Source organism: Neodiprion pinetum, chromosome 2 (genome assembly GCF_021155775.2).
Source record: "Neodiprion pinetum isolate iyNeoPine1 chromosome 2, iyNeoPine1.2, whole genome shotgun sequence".
NCBI lineage: Eukaryota > Metazoa > Arthropoda > Insecta > Hymenoptera > Diprionidae > Neodiprion > Neodiprion pinetum.
Window position 1 is genome coordinate 10,470,041 of NC_060233.1, and position 18,638 is coordinate 10,488,678.

At 39.5% G+C, this 18,638-nt stretch overlaps 1 protein-coding gene across 2 annotated transcripts in view; it reads left to right on the forward strand.

Annotated features, from left to right (window-relative positions):
- The window catches only part of LOC124212687 (uncharacterized), a 78,245-nt gene extending 59,918 nt beyond the window's left edge, over window positions 1-18,327 (forward strand). The window contains exons 5-8 of one of the 2 annotated variants that reach the window (XR_011176469.1): window positions 4,553-4,735; window positions 5,538-5,898; window positions 8,044-12,579; window positions 12,793-18,327. Coding sequence is in view for 1 of the 2 variants with exons in the window: in XM_046613028.2 (XP_046468984.1) it covers window positions 4,553-4,735; window positions 5,538-5,898; window positions 8,044-8,380 (881 nt within the window). In the remaining variant the exon portion in view is untranslated. Of the gene's footprint in view, window positions 1-4,552; window positions 4,736-5,537; window positions 5,899-8,043 lie in introns of both variants that reach the window. The other variant, XM_046613028.2, reaches the window with a different exon arrangement.
- Window positions 18,328-18,638: the final 311 nt, after the last annotated feature.

An 18,638-nucleotide genomic window follows, 5' to 3' on the forward strand; every position in this document is an offset into this window, starting at 1 on the left:
GCGATGAATTGTTTTTTTTTTTAATTTTTTAACATACACGTGTGTGTATATACACGCGAATTATCTGTGTGAAAATGTGACAATTGAGATTGATGAGAAATCATAGGGATCTGTTAAAATTTCCAATGTTTATAATTTGAAACTTTTCACTTTTCAAGTTACGGAAGATTTATAATTTGCATTATATGTAATTCTTTTCATTTTCAAAGAGAAACGTTGTATATATATATATACATATATATTATATACGCTTAGCTCTCAGAAAGTAGACATCAATTTTTTGACAATTTTCTGAAATTTAACTCAATTTGACACTACATACAGTCATGTAGAATTGTAGATAAGAAATAGCTTATGCAACTGTAAAGTGAATTCAAGCCAAGTAGATTCCTAGAGTACCTCAGCTATCTCAATTGTTATTCCAGCTACGTTGAGATCTTTGTCACACGATATAAGATCGCGTCGCAACCTAAGCTGAGAAAGTCTCATACAGTGGGACAGCGATATTCATCTGAAACGATAAATTAGTTGACAGTTCTAGACGCGTATTACCGAGCGTATTATTGTTAAATAGATTTTCCTCGAAATTTCTTCAGAATACAATACCTGTAAGATATGTAAACGTATTCGAACGAACTTACAAAAAGTAATGACTAATTTTTGTGCCAATATTCAACGAAGTCGATGTACATAATCAAATCGAATTTCTAAACTAACAGTAATACACTAGAAAACTGACCAGTTCGATATACCACAGAACAATTTTTGTGATCAATTTGAAAATTCAATGTGACATAGTGTTCAGGTACCTATTGGAAAATGTCCTCATAACGTCAGAGCCTGATTATCGGTGACATTTTATCACCACATAACCTAAGTTTTTAATTTTAATCGAAGCAAATCGTAATACAGTGCTCCCCCCCTAAGATTTCAGACTCGGGGCTCTGGTTCCAGGAAAAATATCTTAGAGAGGTATCCCCTCTACTCTTAAAAGGTGGGGTGTATATGTAGACAGCTGACTTATAGTAGCGGCTTACGCGCATGCGCAAGTAAACAACACTGAGTATAGTGGGGAAGCCGAATTGCGGGGAAATGATAGTAAAATGAGGGGAAGTAATATCTTACAGAGGGATATCTTAGGGGGGGAGCACTGTACTCGGGATTTCAAATTACTCATGTCGTATGAATTAATGAAACGTAATCAATAATATACCTGTTCTACTATCCAAACGCGAAAAAATATGACCAACGATCAGCTGTCAGCCTGGTTACATGAGTTTGATTTTTTTCCGCCAGATGGAGCATTGCATAGTGACAATCCCAACAACATATCGTGCGACACGAAACCGACACCGAATACAGTCTACAGAAATGATCCTGACCGAAATTTTTCTCACAATATGCGTTACGAAATCGTGTACAAGCACACACAAGGCGCCGGTATTCATCGAGACTTAATTAGTTCGCGTAATGAAAGGGGTCCGAGCGGGCCGGACGGCTGGTGCCAGGAGTACGAAGCGGGTTCCGGTGGCGGTATGGTAGCTCGAAGGTAGCAAACCCGGTCTTGGAGCCTCGGGCCTCGGGCCTTAGGCTCCGACAACGAGTCCATGCACGACACAAGAGACAGACAGTCGCTTCTAATTAACTTTCTGATTTAAAATCACCCGCGAGAGACGGCGATAGCATCGATCCGACTGACACCAGCGGGTCACCCGAATTAATTACCCGACACTCACCACGAGCCCTGCATCAGTCCTGCACCAGGCTCTTTCTCTCCCCCACGGATCACATTCGAGGCACACCCACTTCCTCACCCCCCTCCCTCTATACCCTCGGAAACACACCGCGACATCTCTGGTGGTCCTTTCCATCCTCGTCGCGACTTACACCATCTCTTAGTCCTATAGGACTACAGGATTATAGTCCTGGAAACTTCATTTAGATGTACATCTGCAGTCATCTCTCTCTGACAATGTATCGCTGTTACGGTTGGATAGCGGTCGCAGGGTGCACGCCGTTTTACTTTGCCTGTTTCGCATTTCTTGTTTCCTTTTTCCCGATGTAGTGTTCATTGCAATTGCTTCACGAGGAACGGGACGGGAAATTCTACCCGATAATGTAACTCTACTTATTGATGTCGTTCGTGACACCTGGAAAGTAAATTTATCATCTGAATCCTCTATCGAATATCGTGTCAAGCCTCGAATTTGGAATTCAGAAGAATCTCTGTGGCTGTAAGTGTGGAAGGCACAGGAAGCATCAAGTCCAGGTGACTGAGAGTTCATTAGGATGTTATCATATACAGACCACTAATTTGACCACTGATCATTTCCAAGAAATCTGATGAGGGATCTTTCTCCAACGTTACTAGAAGCTATAATTATCAAAGAAGTCACATTATTCAAAATCAGGCTTGAACATTTTGAAACAGTGTTCGAAAAGTACGATCATTGGAAGTACGAAAACTTATAAGCTTAAACTTTACCACAATCGTGAAGAAATGTATGGAAGTGGCCTCTAAATTCGCTCAACTGTCAAGAATAATTCGGGTGTCTTAGAATCCCACGCAAGCTCGCCAACTGTAGAATCTTCATCCGTGTATCAAGGAACATGCAGCGATATCTCTGATCCGAAGGATAGCGGGCAAAAGACGAGTCCAAGATGAAGAGGGCAGTTAGGAAAGTTGGGAATAGATCTCTCGTCAGCGGTAACTGTCGACTCGTGCGAGTCAGGTAATCCGCTTACCACGCGCTCCATGATGGCCACTGCATGGGTATCTGGCATCAGCTGCTGAACTGTCAGTGACATTCTCTCCCCGATTCACCGCAGACGGACAGACGGACAGACGGGCCTGAACAAGGCTGCTCTGCCGCAGGAGCGGAGGCTGCGTATCAGATGATCCATCCGGGCTGCCTCCCGCTGCTTCGGAATTGTCCGGGCAACGGGAACCAGTTGCCTCATCCCGCTCGTAATATCGTTGAACGTTTCAATTTCGATTCTCGCGACCCCCGGAGACCAGCCGTCTAGCAAGTCGAGGCATTCGAATTATTCGTTGCGTAGAAACAGTTGACCCAGATATTCAGAGCGGAAACAGCGCTGCGAAGAAGAGCCACGAGGTGTCGTGTTGGAAAGATCAAATCGCGTCTCGAGTTGGCTGAACGTGAAAACCAGTCGCATCACAAGCTGGTGTGCCGATCATTAGAAAAGTTACTTAAACGCGGTGAGAAAGAGGGCATTTTTGATCTGGTCCCGGGCAATTCGAGTCTCGTGGAAGCTCTGTACCCGACGGAACCATGCGTGGGCACGATTGTAGAATGCGCGGAGGGGTGATCCCCGGAACCATCAGATTCCCATAATCCCGGTTTTTTTTTAAACCACGTCTGGTTCGGCGGCCCCTCTGATGTCCGGGACTCAGACATGGACGCACGTTGCTCCGATGACGAGGGCACAATGCAGTTGGCAGGGCTGCGGGGACTCCACAGAAAATAAGCTTTTCATATACGGCTCTCCTCTTATAATACCCCAAGCTGCCCTTTCTCGCTGTGGGTACCTACACTCACCTCAATGCCCGCAACTATTTTTGAAATACACAGACACACGAGTCCGGTATTTTATACGTACCTTCATGTCTTCTTGATTACGGCTGCAGCAGCAGCAGCAGCAGCAGCAGCCTGTCTCATTGGAACAATATCACCTGGTCGCACAGCTTTACGCCGTGAAATGCGCGCAACGCAAATTATAACGACTCAGTCAGGATGAGTTTCAAATCTGGTTACATACCTCCGTAGATCGATATAGAAACGAGTAATGTGCAACAATAGATCTTCACAAGTCCCCGACATTTTTTTTCTTAATCAGGCTCAACCGTACTATTCACAAGAGGCACATCGTGTCAGTTGGATTTTCACACTGTCCTTAAGGGTGTCTGTGATGTGCCCTGATTTAGGGAACGCTAGGCTTGACTCGTGCCCCGCTATTGTGTACGAAACGCTTAGATCACTTTCAGCTGCTGATATTTCACGCAACGGTTGAATGTGATGGGCTAGGGAAATATCGGTTCACCCTCGTCACGGTGACCCCGAAAATCCCCGAATACTTAGGATGAATTATAATCTCTCCAGCTGCGATGTTTCGGTTTATATATGCATGCGCCTCATCCATGTCCCTTGTCTAAAGCTCTCTCGCATCATCGCTTAACCCTGCAACTCATGACTGGGATCCAAACGCACCCCACGCGAACTTTGATCTACCCTCAGTGCCGCTACCGCTACGCGATTTTCAGTCTTCGAATGAGTTTTTCACTATCTAAATGTAAATAAAATAAGATTTCTTGTACACCATTCTTTTCCTTATGAAAAGAACGAAGAAAACCATGTATGAGAAAGACTGTTTGTCAGCACAGGACCGCTTTATGATCAAGAGAAACCTGGGGTGAGTTCGCGTCCCAGTCATGCGTTTGAAGGTAAAAAAGTAAAGTCATGAGTTGTAGGGTTGAATTCAAGCTCATTATCAATGACTGTTTCCTCACATCGTCGTGGTCTTTGCTCTGCAGGAAGCTGCTGTGGTACCAGCGTCGAAGATCCTTCTGCTCAAGAGTCTGGTCCACCCGGGGGTGGTGGAGGCATTGGAGGAGCCGGAGGGGGTCCGGGAAGTGGTGGAGTTGCTGTTATTCCTGACCGGCCGCCCCTTGAGCTGGACAAGTTGCCACCTTATCACGACGTCACTCCTAGTCCTGGTAAGTCTTGGTGGCGATGAACTCGGAAATACAAATTCCGATATTCTCAAGAATCTTCAAGTAGTTGCGAGTACTTCACTTCACATCGCTAGACGTAGCTCGACATGAACATTTATACATAAATAACGTAACTCTGAATGACTTTAGGTGACTTGAAATTATTTTAAAACGATCCCCATAATTTTGATCTACTTCAGATGATTTTAAGTGGCTTCAACTAACAGTACTCATCGCTTAGAACTAGTTCGAATGGTATCGGGCGGATTCAAATGTCTGTTAATTACCGCGAAAATACTCGCAAAAATTTTATCGTGACTTTAAAACACTAGACAGAAGTGGCCTCACGCAGCTGTAAATGGTTTCACGTAACTCAGCTAAGACACATGAATTCTACGAATTTACTATTGCGATTTCGTAGAATCCGTGCCATTTCTTTATGTCTGGATACATGGATATCGATATTTGAAGATATAAACGTCAACGTCGAAATCGACCACAAGGCAACCCTTATCAAGTACGTACTTCCATGCTAACGGACAAGTGAATTCGCATGATTTCAAGTGTATTCGAGTGACTTTAAATGACTTCACGTAACATAAGCCAAGTTGAAAAAGACGTCCGGTTAACTTGACCGTGTTAATATACACCCGATAATGACCCGAAAAGTGACTGTTGTACACTTCGCCAAAGTTGAGTTTCTGTGCGACGATGTTATGACCGCGTTGGGAAAAGTGCGTTCTAGCCACTGTACGGGGGGAAGATACGACGAGACTGAAATCTGATGATGAGGACATCGTTTCAGGGCACAACGTGTGGTCCTGGCTGGGTTCGAGGCGAGGCGGCGGTGCCCCGGGTGGCGTCGCGACGCCACTGTCCCTGCCTCAGCACAGGCGAGCGATGAATCTGCCGGTGGAAAACCATTACACGCACATGCAGATGGACGAGGCTCTCTATGCCGAATTGGACTCCCAAGCGGCGAGCTACGCGAGCGATCTTCAGCTCCAGATGCGAGGTAGCTCCACCTACGGGACTACCTCCGCCGGCCACGACGACGAGTATCACGAACTCGATGCCGCGAGGCTACACCGACACTACGGAGCTAGTGGAGATGGGAGTGACAGATCGCCTCGGAGAGACGGACACAGAACGAGACACAGTCAGAGGTAAGTCGATCCCTGAACAAGCGCTGGTACCTGTCGTCCCTGTACCGGATCGGTTGCAGCATTCGCCGTCGGCAGGATAGTTGAGTTGAGATTTTTAACCCTAAAACACTAAGATACTGCGCAGTCTCGCTGTTGCTTACTTGATCCTGAAGACAACCCTTTCAGAAATTTTACATTTCAGAAAACTGATCCGTTTCACCTTGACCCTTTGGAGTATAGGTACTGCATTTTAATTGATCATTCTTCTTGGGAGATGCGGAATTATTTTTTTTTTTCTACAATTCTTGAAATCCTTTACGAGCTCTTGTCTGAGAGGACTGAGTCGGTAGGATCTTTTGGCTCAATTCATAGTATGTTGGAACGTGTAAATGCGTCTGTGCCCCTTCAGCAATCGCCGGATAATTGTATTCTTTTATTATAAGTACCTACCGGCACTTTTTCCACACGCTGTGGATATCCAATGCGCGTTGCGTAGTAAAATGACAATTGAAAAATTTCACGACGAAAGAATCAAGTCACTAACTTTAACGAGAGCTCTGCCACGTGACAGGCAACGATAGTACTGAAAAAAAATCCAACGTTGAACCTCACCGAGAGCAATTAAATGGTTCCCAGCTGATCTAACGTCGTCAAACAAAAAGAAGGGTTTTTTCCTTCCGCACCAACAAACCTGCCAGAGTCAATTAGCTAGCCCCGAAATTTAGTATGATCAGGCAAGCGTCTTTTTGCATTCCTCACTTCTGTAAGGAAAAATGTCTAGTTATAATGTAGATTATTTAATACATAAGAATAAAATTACACCTGCTATTATCTTCTAACATTAACGAAAAATATTACCACACAATTCGATGTCGTTGTATGAATAAATATGGATAAATTATCACTCGGTAGACTAGTAAGGATGATTTTTTACACAATTGGCGCACAGTTAGATGCTATTTAGGAACGAATAGGTCTTATCATCTGAATAAAAAATTGAGCAAAGAGAAAGAAAACCGCTTTAATAATTTTGCAGCGGTATTATTTATGCCACTGATAGCGAATATTAATGAAAAAACGTCCCTACACCATGCGTGCAACTTAAATGATTCGGAGCGAATTGTAATAATACATGCAGTTTAAAACATCAACAATTTGAGAAAAGTTTTTATATTCAGACTGTTAAAAGTGCTTAAACTCTGCTATTTCTTCTCCAATTCTAAAGTTTCTCATCTCATTTTACTCGTTGACCGGGCCCCTCAAATTGTCGAAAAAACATTCGAGACATCTTATATTACAGTTAATTATAACGCGCAAACGTAATTGTTGACAAACATATGTTTCGCCGTACTTACACAAATCTATTTTTACCCACTCTCGTGATAATTATTTTACAATTTCTAGAGATCTATATTGTGAACAAAACAAGCCCAAAAACATTAAAATCAGTTGAAAACAGCAGCGTTTAACCATTTTGAACATTTTAGCTACAAAACCTTTTTTCTAATTGTTAATATCTTTGCTTGAATGATTCGAATTAGTTTCAACTTATTTCTGTTACATCGAATCGTTGGAGACTTTTGAAACGATTTTTTTTCTCTTTTCTTAACTGTGGATTCAGACGGTGGGTGGGTCCCATTCATCTTGAGCACCTAAAGCGATTGCGAACCCCCTTCACGAAAAAAAAATCCTCAATTTGGGTGTAAATTCGTACTCCTCAACTTTTTTCTTTAGGGAATTTAGCATTATCTATGAGTTTGAGGTACGAATTGACTCCCAAATTTAGGATTTTTCCGTTAAAGCATAGTCCCGGAAAAAAACGAAGTCGCCATTTGAGCTGCCTATTGGAAAATGTTCAAATGACGTCAAAGCCTGATTGTGGGCGCCATTTCAACGCCACATAACCTAAGTCATCGATTTTAATGGAAGCAAATCGTAATTCCTGGGGTTTAAAATTGCTCAAGTCATATAAATTAACGAAACATAATCAAAAACATACCCGTTCTACTATCCACACGTTAAAAAACACGGTCAACGGTCAGTTGTCAGGCTTGTTGCGTTAGTTTTATTTTTTTCCCACCAGATGACGCCTCGCAAAGTGACAATCCCAATATCCACCATTTCATCGTCAGCCTTGTTCTAAGCTCCGGCTCGTTTTCTGCCCAGGTTACAGGAGCCAGACTACGAGATGTACGAAAATGGCCCCGCGACGCCGAGGTCGCCGAGTCGGATGCAGCACCAGAGTGCCAGGGCGGCTGATCATCCGTCGTACCAGAACACCGCCTACACCGGAAGTGACGCTGAACCCGACGGACCGACGCTCAGCAGCGCGCCAAGCAGCGCCTATTATAGCGATCTTAGCTCAAATTCGGCGAACCAAAATATTCCCGCCGTCGCAACGACGACAAATATTCATATCGGTCAGCAGCAGGGGCTCGAACCTGCCCCGACGTACAGACTGGCTGCCATCAACGAGACGACAGTGCCATCCGACTACATATAGAGAAAGAGTGAAAACTTTCTCACGCGAGGCTGCGAAGACTCAACGCAAAACGAACGGATAGATGAATTCGGGGTTCGTACGCACAGGGAAAACTCAGGGAATTTCGAAAAAGGAACTCGTTCTTACGCAAAGTACCGACGATCTTTAAAAAAAAACTAACTGCACTTAAAATTTTCCTTCATCGTACCGCTTCATACGTTGTATGTATGTTACTTAATACCAAACCTTCTTTGGTTTTTTTTTCTTACGGAAAATTGCACGCTGTCGTTTGTTAATTGATAGTCAGGCAGTAAGTTAGTTACTAGGTGATATTGAAGGTATTGGTATTAATGTGTTAAAAAAAATTGTCAATAATCTGCGGCATGTTTCATGAAAGGTTACTGGAAAAATTCTACTTTCACTCTGGAATACCTGGCAAAGTCCGCGGATTTCAGATTCCAAAAAGCGTACGGACCCTGATGATCTACGGAACGAACTGCGTTTCCTTTAGCAATGTTCAAACAAATTTTAGATCCCTTTTACAAATTATGTGATGATGTTATCACCTGATATACGTAGGATTCACTGCTGATAATCGGACTTCAATGTGGTTGTATCCATATACAAGTACAGTAGCACACAACAATATTTTGACAAAGATAGTAATTGAGTAGGTTACAAACAAATGTAAAATAGAAAAATGAATAATTATTTTATCGAGAGAAATTCGATGTTCTATGTAATTGTAAAGAATTAAGTCTCGTTCGCTAGAAAGTAAAGTTAAAATGAAGATAAACGATGATGGATCAAAATAATAACGAATTTCATATTGTCTGAAGACTTTTGAGTGCTAGTGTACCGAAATGTTGGGTTATAGTTTAATTTTGGGTTAAATTCAAAAATCGTCTTATCCGTCCTAATGAAAAGAGGTTCTAAACTTCCCAACAAGCTTCATTCATTCGATCTTGATTTTGGGGTATACATTTAATAACAGTCCGCAATTCGTCCTGCGTTATCGCGATTTGAATATATAATTTGGCTACCCAAATGTGGTTACCCGAACAAAAAAAACTGTGCAATTTAGAAAAATTTTCTGGCATACCAGGCCGAATTGCAAAATTCCCAAGGATCTGAGAATTCGAAACGTTACGACAAAATAGACGTACAAGTAAATTCGAAGTTGAACGGATCGAAAATTCCATCCAAATAATTCTAAAATTCCAATACCTCGACATCAAAAGTTTGACGCCTAAATTTAAAGTTAAAATGAGTCACAAGCATCCTCGGCATCGTTTCTGTGCAACGGATTTATACTAAATCGTGAAACTAAGATTCTGTAATGCCAATTGAAAAAGCTTCCTCGTCCATAGACGATAAATTAAAGAATTTGCCTACATTTACGCGAAGTAACAGCTAAACAACTAATTTTGGTAACCCACTACATATGAAAGGAAAAAAATGACCATACCCTCGATTTACGCAGTCTGCAGTTTCCGGCACTTCGTGCCTGCCAGCACATTCGTTAATCCGTGATCCGATCTATCCATCTATAGTGATAGTTTGAGTGGAGCTTATGCTATTTTTCTGCTTATCATCCATCCCTCTTACGGGGTCCCCTCTATTAACCACCACAACCACTACTTTATACAGATGGCTATACGAAAAAATTTTACTAGCAGGTGTTTCGTATTTACAGGCTCGATGCCGTCTGAACTGCGCCAGGATGTCGAATCATGTGTTATGCATGCAAATTTCAACCCTTCTCGCGATTGAATACTTTTTTTTTTTGTTTTTGTACCTACTGGGATGAAAAATTCGGCCAAGTAATAGCATGGAGCCAAAAATGGAGGAATCGACCGACCAGTTCAAACTTAATCAGAAAATTTAACATACGCACGGCAAACATCATAGAAATTCATGAGACCTCATTTTTACGATCATTAGATTTTATAACTAAATACAACTTCTTGAGAGAACTGAACGGAGAATTCAATATACTTTTTTTTTACAATTTTAACTCACGAACTTCACTCTAAAGTATCTTCTGCGTTCACACCAATTCACTGCTTCTTACGTGTATTATGGTACTATAAAAATTGACGAAAAAATCACTCAACTACAGACAGAAAAAACGAAAATCTGCTCGTGGAATATCCGTCTCTAGCAAGTTATATATCCACCATTTCGAATAACTTTCTGTGGGTTTGAAACTGCGTCGTGACGCCGAGACAGACTCGGTACTTCGAAAGGTCGTTTTTAAAAATCATTACGCTTCCACCCCGGCGGCTTGCTCTCGATATCCGTTAATTACCGCTCCGTGTTCGTTCCTGCGATACTCCAGCACAGTAGATACGTAATCAGTGATACCCGAAGGCATTAGAGGCCGGTCGATATACGCGCGTATAATACAAAAGGTAACTTAATTTATTACAAGGCGACGCGTAAGCGGCCGATCTGGTGCAGCAGGGCCAAGAGGATTCGGTTTAAGAAATCGCGGTGAATCCCCGCACACAATGCGTGCAGGAAATCGCGGTGCATGCGGCCTGCGACTTCTTCTTTTTTTCACTTTTCTCCATCAGTTCATACCCATACATGTATACGGTGTATACTTATACTTACCGTTCCTCGAGAGCGGCATATACGAAGCAATAATTAATTGCTCCCTTGCAGCTACTCCTGTAACCGCAGCAGCTAACTCTTGCGCTTTTTTTTTCCCGCAGGGCTGAGCACAATGTGCGGGGGCTTCTGTGCCGCGTTATTTTTCCGTAAAAAAATTTAAGTTCCGCGCCGCTGCTCGTGTCTTCGGCAGCTACCCTCCGCCAACCAGGAACATCTCAGAAGACGCGACGCGAAGCAACGCGAATTCCGATTATTTCCACAATATATCGAGACCAGGCAGGCAGGCTGGCATTGTAGCCACGGGAATTCGTTTAATTCACGGTTAATTGGGAGTTTTGTCATTATCCGGTATGTGTCTCTGTGTAGGTATCGTGCCGATTCAACAGCAGCGAACCGCGGCAACTTCGTACTAGGCATTTGATAATTGAGGACGTCTACCTTTGCCGATTGATTACCATCGACCGTTGTACTCGATTATTGTGGGTGTATGTTACATATGGCGAGACGATATCGGGCAGCAAGGGATTTAATATAGTTCTGTATTGTGAAATTGATGAGCTTTTGATATACATTGCGCCGTTCGTGCCAGTTTTTAATCATTCAGTTTGAAAGATAGATTAATTTTTCAGTAGGGATGGTCTTCCGAAATGGTTGCCTTGAAAGAATTTCTTCTTCTGAACTGTTTCGAGGTTTACTATGTTATCATGATTCAATTAATAAAATTCACCCCATGACCGATGAAAGATTTAAATAACCCTTTTCTTTCAATCGACAATTGATTCTTTTACCCCAAAAATATTCCATCCTTACATCACTCGAGTCAATTTTTTATAATCAATAAGTTTATAAAACTTTGCTAGTTCGATGTACTTAGATTAAAACGATCGATACACTCGCAGTTCATGTTATATCGTAAGCGTCGTATAATTTTAAGAATAGGAAAACAGCAATCTCAACTTCTGTCTGCAGAACTTGATCAAGAGCTTACGTTACCCATTTATATCAGAACCATTAATTCATTGCTACATGCACCTTACAAGACGATAAAAAAAAAATTTTAATTAAAAAAAAAAAAAAAAAAAAAATACAAACACTTGTAGAACTTTTCGCAAATTCTAATCGGTAAAAAAATGTTCAATCCGTGGCGAGAGTAGTAACGAAGGTGGCCTTGTTAGATATGTAAAAGTATTATAGGATGTGTGCTCGCTTATGGGACGGACACAGGGAGGGAATAAAAGGAGGAGGCCTCGCCTCTTCGCCTGGACTGTGTTCGCGGCAGGGTATATAAATTATACATGTAAATATACGGGCGGCCGGCTGAGAGATCGAACCGAGAGATATCGAGATATGTGTTGGCGACCCTGTCCCTTTCCTCCCTTCCTCGCAAGCCCCACGAACCGGGTAGGTACGTACGAAAAACACACCGACGGAGACAAGCGACGGAACGGTGAACGCACAAGGTTCGCCGCAACACGTGGGTAGGAGTCACAGACCGTGAATGCATGTACCTACCTTCGGCTCGAAGAAGGCTAAACTCGAGGGGCCATTCGCTTGGAAATCAGATGAATGATTCCGGTTCGTTGGTAACATTCGTTTCGAACGTTTTTTTATTGATTTCTTACAACGTAGCAAGTGATTTTGGCCCAATTCCAGTGTTCCCAGCGATATTCATTGAGCTTTGATGATTTTCGAATTTTCTGTGCAATCTTCAATGACTTCCATAATAGGTAGAATCAAAGAAAATCACGACAAATCACTGGAACTTGCCTGGCGATGAGAATGAATGATTTCACTTCATTGACATTAATTTCGAGTGATTTTTATTAATTTCTTACAACGTAGCAAGTGATTTTAGCCCAATTCCAGTGTTCCCAGCGATATTCATTGAGCTTTGATGATTTTCGAATTTTCTGTGCAATCTTCAATGACTTCCGTAATAGGTAGAATCACAGAAAATCACAACAAGTCACTGGAACTTGTCTGACGCTGGGAAATCATTGGAAATGAAATTAATTATTCCAATTAATTAACATTGATTTCGAGCAATTTGTGTTGACTTCTTACAACGTAGGAAGTAATTTTAACCCACTTCCAGTGTTCCAAGCGATGTTCATTGACCTCTAATGATTTTCTAATGTTCTACGTAATCTTCAATGACTTCCGTAATATGTAGAATCGTACTAAATCACAACGATCCACTGGAACTTGCGAGTTTAACGCTGGGAAATCATTGGAAATGAAATGTACGATTCCAGTTTCTTAACACTGATTTAGAGCGATTTCTTACATCTTGTAATGTGATTTTTATTGTACCGAGCGACTGTCAATGATTTCCGAGTGCTCTACCCGATCGTATTGAAAAATGATTTCCGAAATGGATAGAATCATAGAAAATCACGAAAAATCAATGTTTATATAACCTAGAACCTTGAGTAATCACTAAATATAAATGGAAATTACTCGCTCAGCTAGAAATGAATGAAAGCATTTGATAACTAGAAAGCAGTATAATTTCAATGAATTGAAACCATCTCGTACCGCAAGACTTGAACAACGATTTTCATCATTTTCAACGTTGCCGAGCGATTTCGTCAGCGCTATCATGTGATTTCAAGTAATTCACAATGATTTCCAATGATTTAAATTATCTCGCGATCGCCGATTCCTCGTTGCTTTAAACAATATTTCATTCATTCGAAGTTCCGTTGATTTACAATTTTACTTCCAAGTGTAAATTTATGACTTCCTTGAACGAATGGCCTCTCGGCTAAACTCCCAAAGTACACCGAAACCCGAAACGCAGCAAGAACGAGACGCGCCCACGACAAAATTCCCCTGCGCCTTATGGTTATTCCCATAATCCATTTCTACGAATATGGTGCATGTATTATACGCTGCGATATCGGCGCTCGGAGATGTACACTGTAGATGAAATCCTCGAGATTACATTCGATTATTCAAAAATACAGTATCAGATTCAATCCCATCGAATATCTATAATCTAGGCGATAGGAAATACATCTTTAACAGGCGAGAAATCTCCACGAGGCTGATGAACTTTCATCCAAACGCGTTCGCGCGGGTAAAATTTCTATATCAGACGCTTTGAAAAAATGCTAAAGAATTTAGTTTCTTCGACAGAAGTTTATGAGAAATTAATATTTCAGAAAATTGGAGACATTTTCGGAACACATATGATCACCACTTGATATACTTGATCGCGAAAATTATATTCGGAATGCCCAACTCTGAGGTGTTTGAAAGAAGACCTAAAAAAAGAATGAAAAAACTGTCCACCTGTAGGAAAAAAAAGAATAAAATAATAATGATTTTGCATAAAAACTATTCAGAGGTTTGGGTTCTGGAATTATGGTATAATGTGGCATCATCTGAAACGAAAAACGTATAAGAAGTATCCAGGAATTTCCTGAAAACTTGAACAATTATTTAGTAACATGATATTAACAACAGTTCAGATTTGAGGCTACTCCTTGAAAAGGTTATTCAATGTCCTGCCAAGTTTTAACTTCTATGTAAAACTCATCGTAATGGGCAGTAAAAATGTTAGTTAGTTTTTTGAAAGTAGAGTTTTTGCGTATATTCCTTTTTTGTATAGTCGAAATTAAAGGCGGAAAAATAGTACATACAATTTTCATTCTCAGAGCCCCTACAGTGCTGTCGAAGAATTTCGTATTGAGATTGAATTCGAATGAATTTTTGCACCATAATCAATTCGACTTCTAGACTTTTCTTACTTATTTCCATTGTTACGTAGGAGAAATGGAAATAGTTCACTCAAAATACAGCGGAATTATGGATTATATTCAATTTAATGTGTAACTAAATATTATTTCATAATATTTTATATAATTCCGCAATTTTTAGCGTTACCAATCGAGTGATACGTGAATCATTCTCCGAATTCCCGGGATACTTTTCAGCCTCACCTCCACCAATTTAATTAATCCAATAACAATAATCACGGTCCATATCAAATAGAATAACTTGAAATTAAATGAAACAATTTGTAACTATCTGTTTCATCACAATCATAGCAACGATTTCTTTAATGATCAAACTCATAGCATTTGTTCCCCGATTTTAAGTGATTTCTCGATGACATGTACTAAAAAGTTGGAATTAAATTGGTGTTGGTGAGGTACAAAAGTTTCCCGTGAATTCGGAGAATGACCCATATATATATACTATATATTGTACACTGTATAGAATCGATTTACGTATATTATTTAAAAACGGTTTCAATGAGTAAATTATTTTCAATGAAAAACTGATTCAAGTGTAATTTTTTCTTTACGAGTAAAAGACTCAACGTACAACAACAGCGTATGAACGCGTATTCGATAGTAACAGAAGTATGAAAAGTGTACCGACAATCCTCCTCGAAACGCGTGCTTGGATATTGAAACGAAATGTATTTCACGCGTGGAGGAATCTAAGAGATGCGTGGTATTATCAGTGATTATTATTACATGTAATTCATAGAAGTAATAATAATATAATATTTTGTATAGCTCTATAGATAGGTTTGCTTCAAGTTTCGAAAGCGCGTAATATTTATATAAATATGTATAGGCATCTATCGAAGAATGGTTTTCTTACGTCGGACATGAGAAAGATCGCAGGCGATATTTAATCGCCGGATTTATTCTCTGCCTAACATCCATCGTAAAAAACAATTAACGCATCATTGTGTATATTGTATATAATACTTACACGCCAACGAAGTTTCCATGCAACGACTGAAAACAAGTCCAAGTATCAATAATCAGGGTATACTGCGAATTCGCAAACCAAAATTCTTCGATTTTTTCTCAAAACTTTACAGTTTTTCAAGTTTCTAGCAGCCCTGATTAGAATTAATTTTTCAACGCTGGGCAACGGTTCTTCATTATTTCTACATCACATTCCAGTATAAATAATTTGGTAATTCGGAACTTTGACATGTGACATGTAACACCCGGCGGAAATCCGTATTATGTATTATGTTTTGGAAAAAAAAAAAATTCTGTGAGAATTTACTTGTAACACGCTTGATGTTTTAATCTGAAATAAGTCTGATAACGAAAGTGTATATTTTTAACGTAAAGAGTCAATGATTGTAATGACATATTATATAGTGTTAACATTCAAATGATATATTATACGATATTGTAAATGAATGAAATCGTATTTGTACATATCGATAAAATAAAAAAAAAATAAAAAAACCGTATCAAATCCTACGACGATATGATAATAATAAAGGTTAATTTTTACACGTATAGTTATATTATATGTTTTATATGTATTATGCATATGTAATATTTAAGTTTAGAAAACGAATAGTGTCCTGCTCCGGAAATAAAAGAAGAGAAGAAAAAAAAAAAAAACAAACGAAACGTTCGTTAAACATTTATTGAAAGTGATATTTGAATATACAGTTTGTACATGCATTTGCAACGCGGGTTGAACCACACGCCATAAAGATCTTGAAAACTTGTTTTGAAGAGTGCTCGACTACTATAATATTATGTATCCCACCTGGCGCATGACACGGTTCATTGTGTGTTCATAAATAATTCATTTACGAACATTCCATGTATTGTACAAAGAATAGACGATCGCGACTATAAAAAATATGTGATTTAATTATGTACATAAAATATGTATAATAGATTAGTAGTAGGCAACAGGTAGAAAATATCGTCCTATCAGCGTCCATGCGTAATATATCCTATGTAAAAATACGAGGTCTATACAAACTATTATTGTATCATACTGGACCTGCAAAAAAAAGTCACGTTACGCATTAACGGAAATTCACCAACGGATATTCGATAGTCTTCAACTTTTTCAATTTCATACTGTGTGAGACAATAAACGTAATGATTCGTGCACTAAACACGAAAATTATTATTCACGAGTATTCATTCTCTTCGACAAACCGATTAGACTAGTTAAATGCTCGATCAGTGTCACGAAAAGTATTCATTATAAATCTATACGTTGAACGGAGGAGAAAATAATTTCGTTTGAATAGTTCTGCCATCTTAGTTGTATGTTCAAGTCATTAACGTAATTCAATTATGATTTCTTGCATTCACGGAATAAACAAATGTACGGTTATATCCAAATTTATTTGATAGGAAAATAACATGCTTACCTGATTAAAATAGTTCGCCGGTGAAAAACCCGCCCTATATTAAATCAATTTTTGATTACTTAGACTAAGTATCGACGTATTTCGCTTGGATTGTTATATCGTAATATATATATGATCCATGACACTCTGTGTAAGGACAAGATTGAACGAACGTCGAAGGATAATGAAAAATTTTGCAATATATTTATTTAATTCTTTAGAAACTGACAAAGAGAATATGAAATGATGTGGGACAATAATAATAAACGTACTAATAATAAATAATAATAATAATAATAATATTAATAATAATAAAACCGTCACGGTCAACACCCACACGATCTACAAGTAATTAAAGCGAAAGAACTTTCATAATTTTCCGTTATTAATAACTATAAATGTAATTTATTTCATACAGCTCGTTGTAAAATACAGATGCGGTTAGATCTCTGGTAGCGCAAATGCAAATAAAAGTAAAAATTGTAAGACAACTTACTCTTAATAGAATGGATATGGGCGAGATGCACATTAAATACAAATGATTATAATGGTAAGAAGTCAAGAATAGGTCAAGCTTTGGGTCGCTGTTATGTTACCACAAGAAACACAGGGCAGTATTATAAGAGGTAAAACTCATTCAAGATTATTGAAACGAAGGCTGAATTAAAGCGATCGAAGACATTATATTCTAAAGAAACGGATATGTAACGTCAAAATATATCCGTCCTTTCAAGATACTAATTTCGCTTCATCATATAACGTACAGGTACAAGAATTGTTTCACATTAATCTCGGATTCACAATAACAATGGGATTCAGAGAGACGTTTATACTTCGACGATCGTGTTGGACCAATTTTAATGTCGAGTATTTTTTTTCTTAGTACATTACGCGGAAAGATAAAGGCCAATTGTCATTAATAAGTTATTTTTGAAAAACAGCATGCCGCTAATAATAAAATACATACCATGTCACACACACACGCGCACACACACAAACACACACTACACACACACGTCATGAAACAGGTATTACAGGCTTACTTATTTCACAAATATTTACAGTTATACATACATATGTACCCTATATATATGAAAAACCAAAGATACTAAGAAGAAAGTTCTTCTCTCTTTGGGTGGCGTGCAAGCAATAACAATTGCCGGAGCTCTTATGCTCACTGCCTGTATGTAATTTGTACATGATAACGGCGCGATTGAAAAAATACAGATCTAATGTACAAGTTCCAGAATGAATAACATTGAAGATTATAATATGTATATTACATTTCAGCCAGAACAACAAAAAAAAAAATGTCGAGAGCTCAACTGCCATTTATGGTAAACGCCGATCAATAATTGGTACGCTGCTACAAACTCTAACAATCAAAAAAACTGAGAAGACGTAGAGAATCGGTGAGTATTAAGGAAAAGTGGCAAGTTCGTAGGATCAGAAGGTCAGATAATACAAATACAATCTCTGGAATCAGGCTATTTACTGCCAGAGCCACAAACAAGTAAT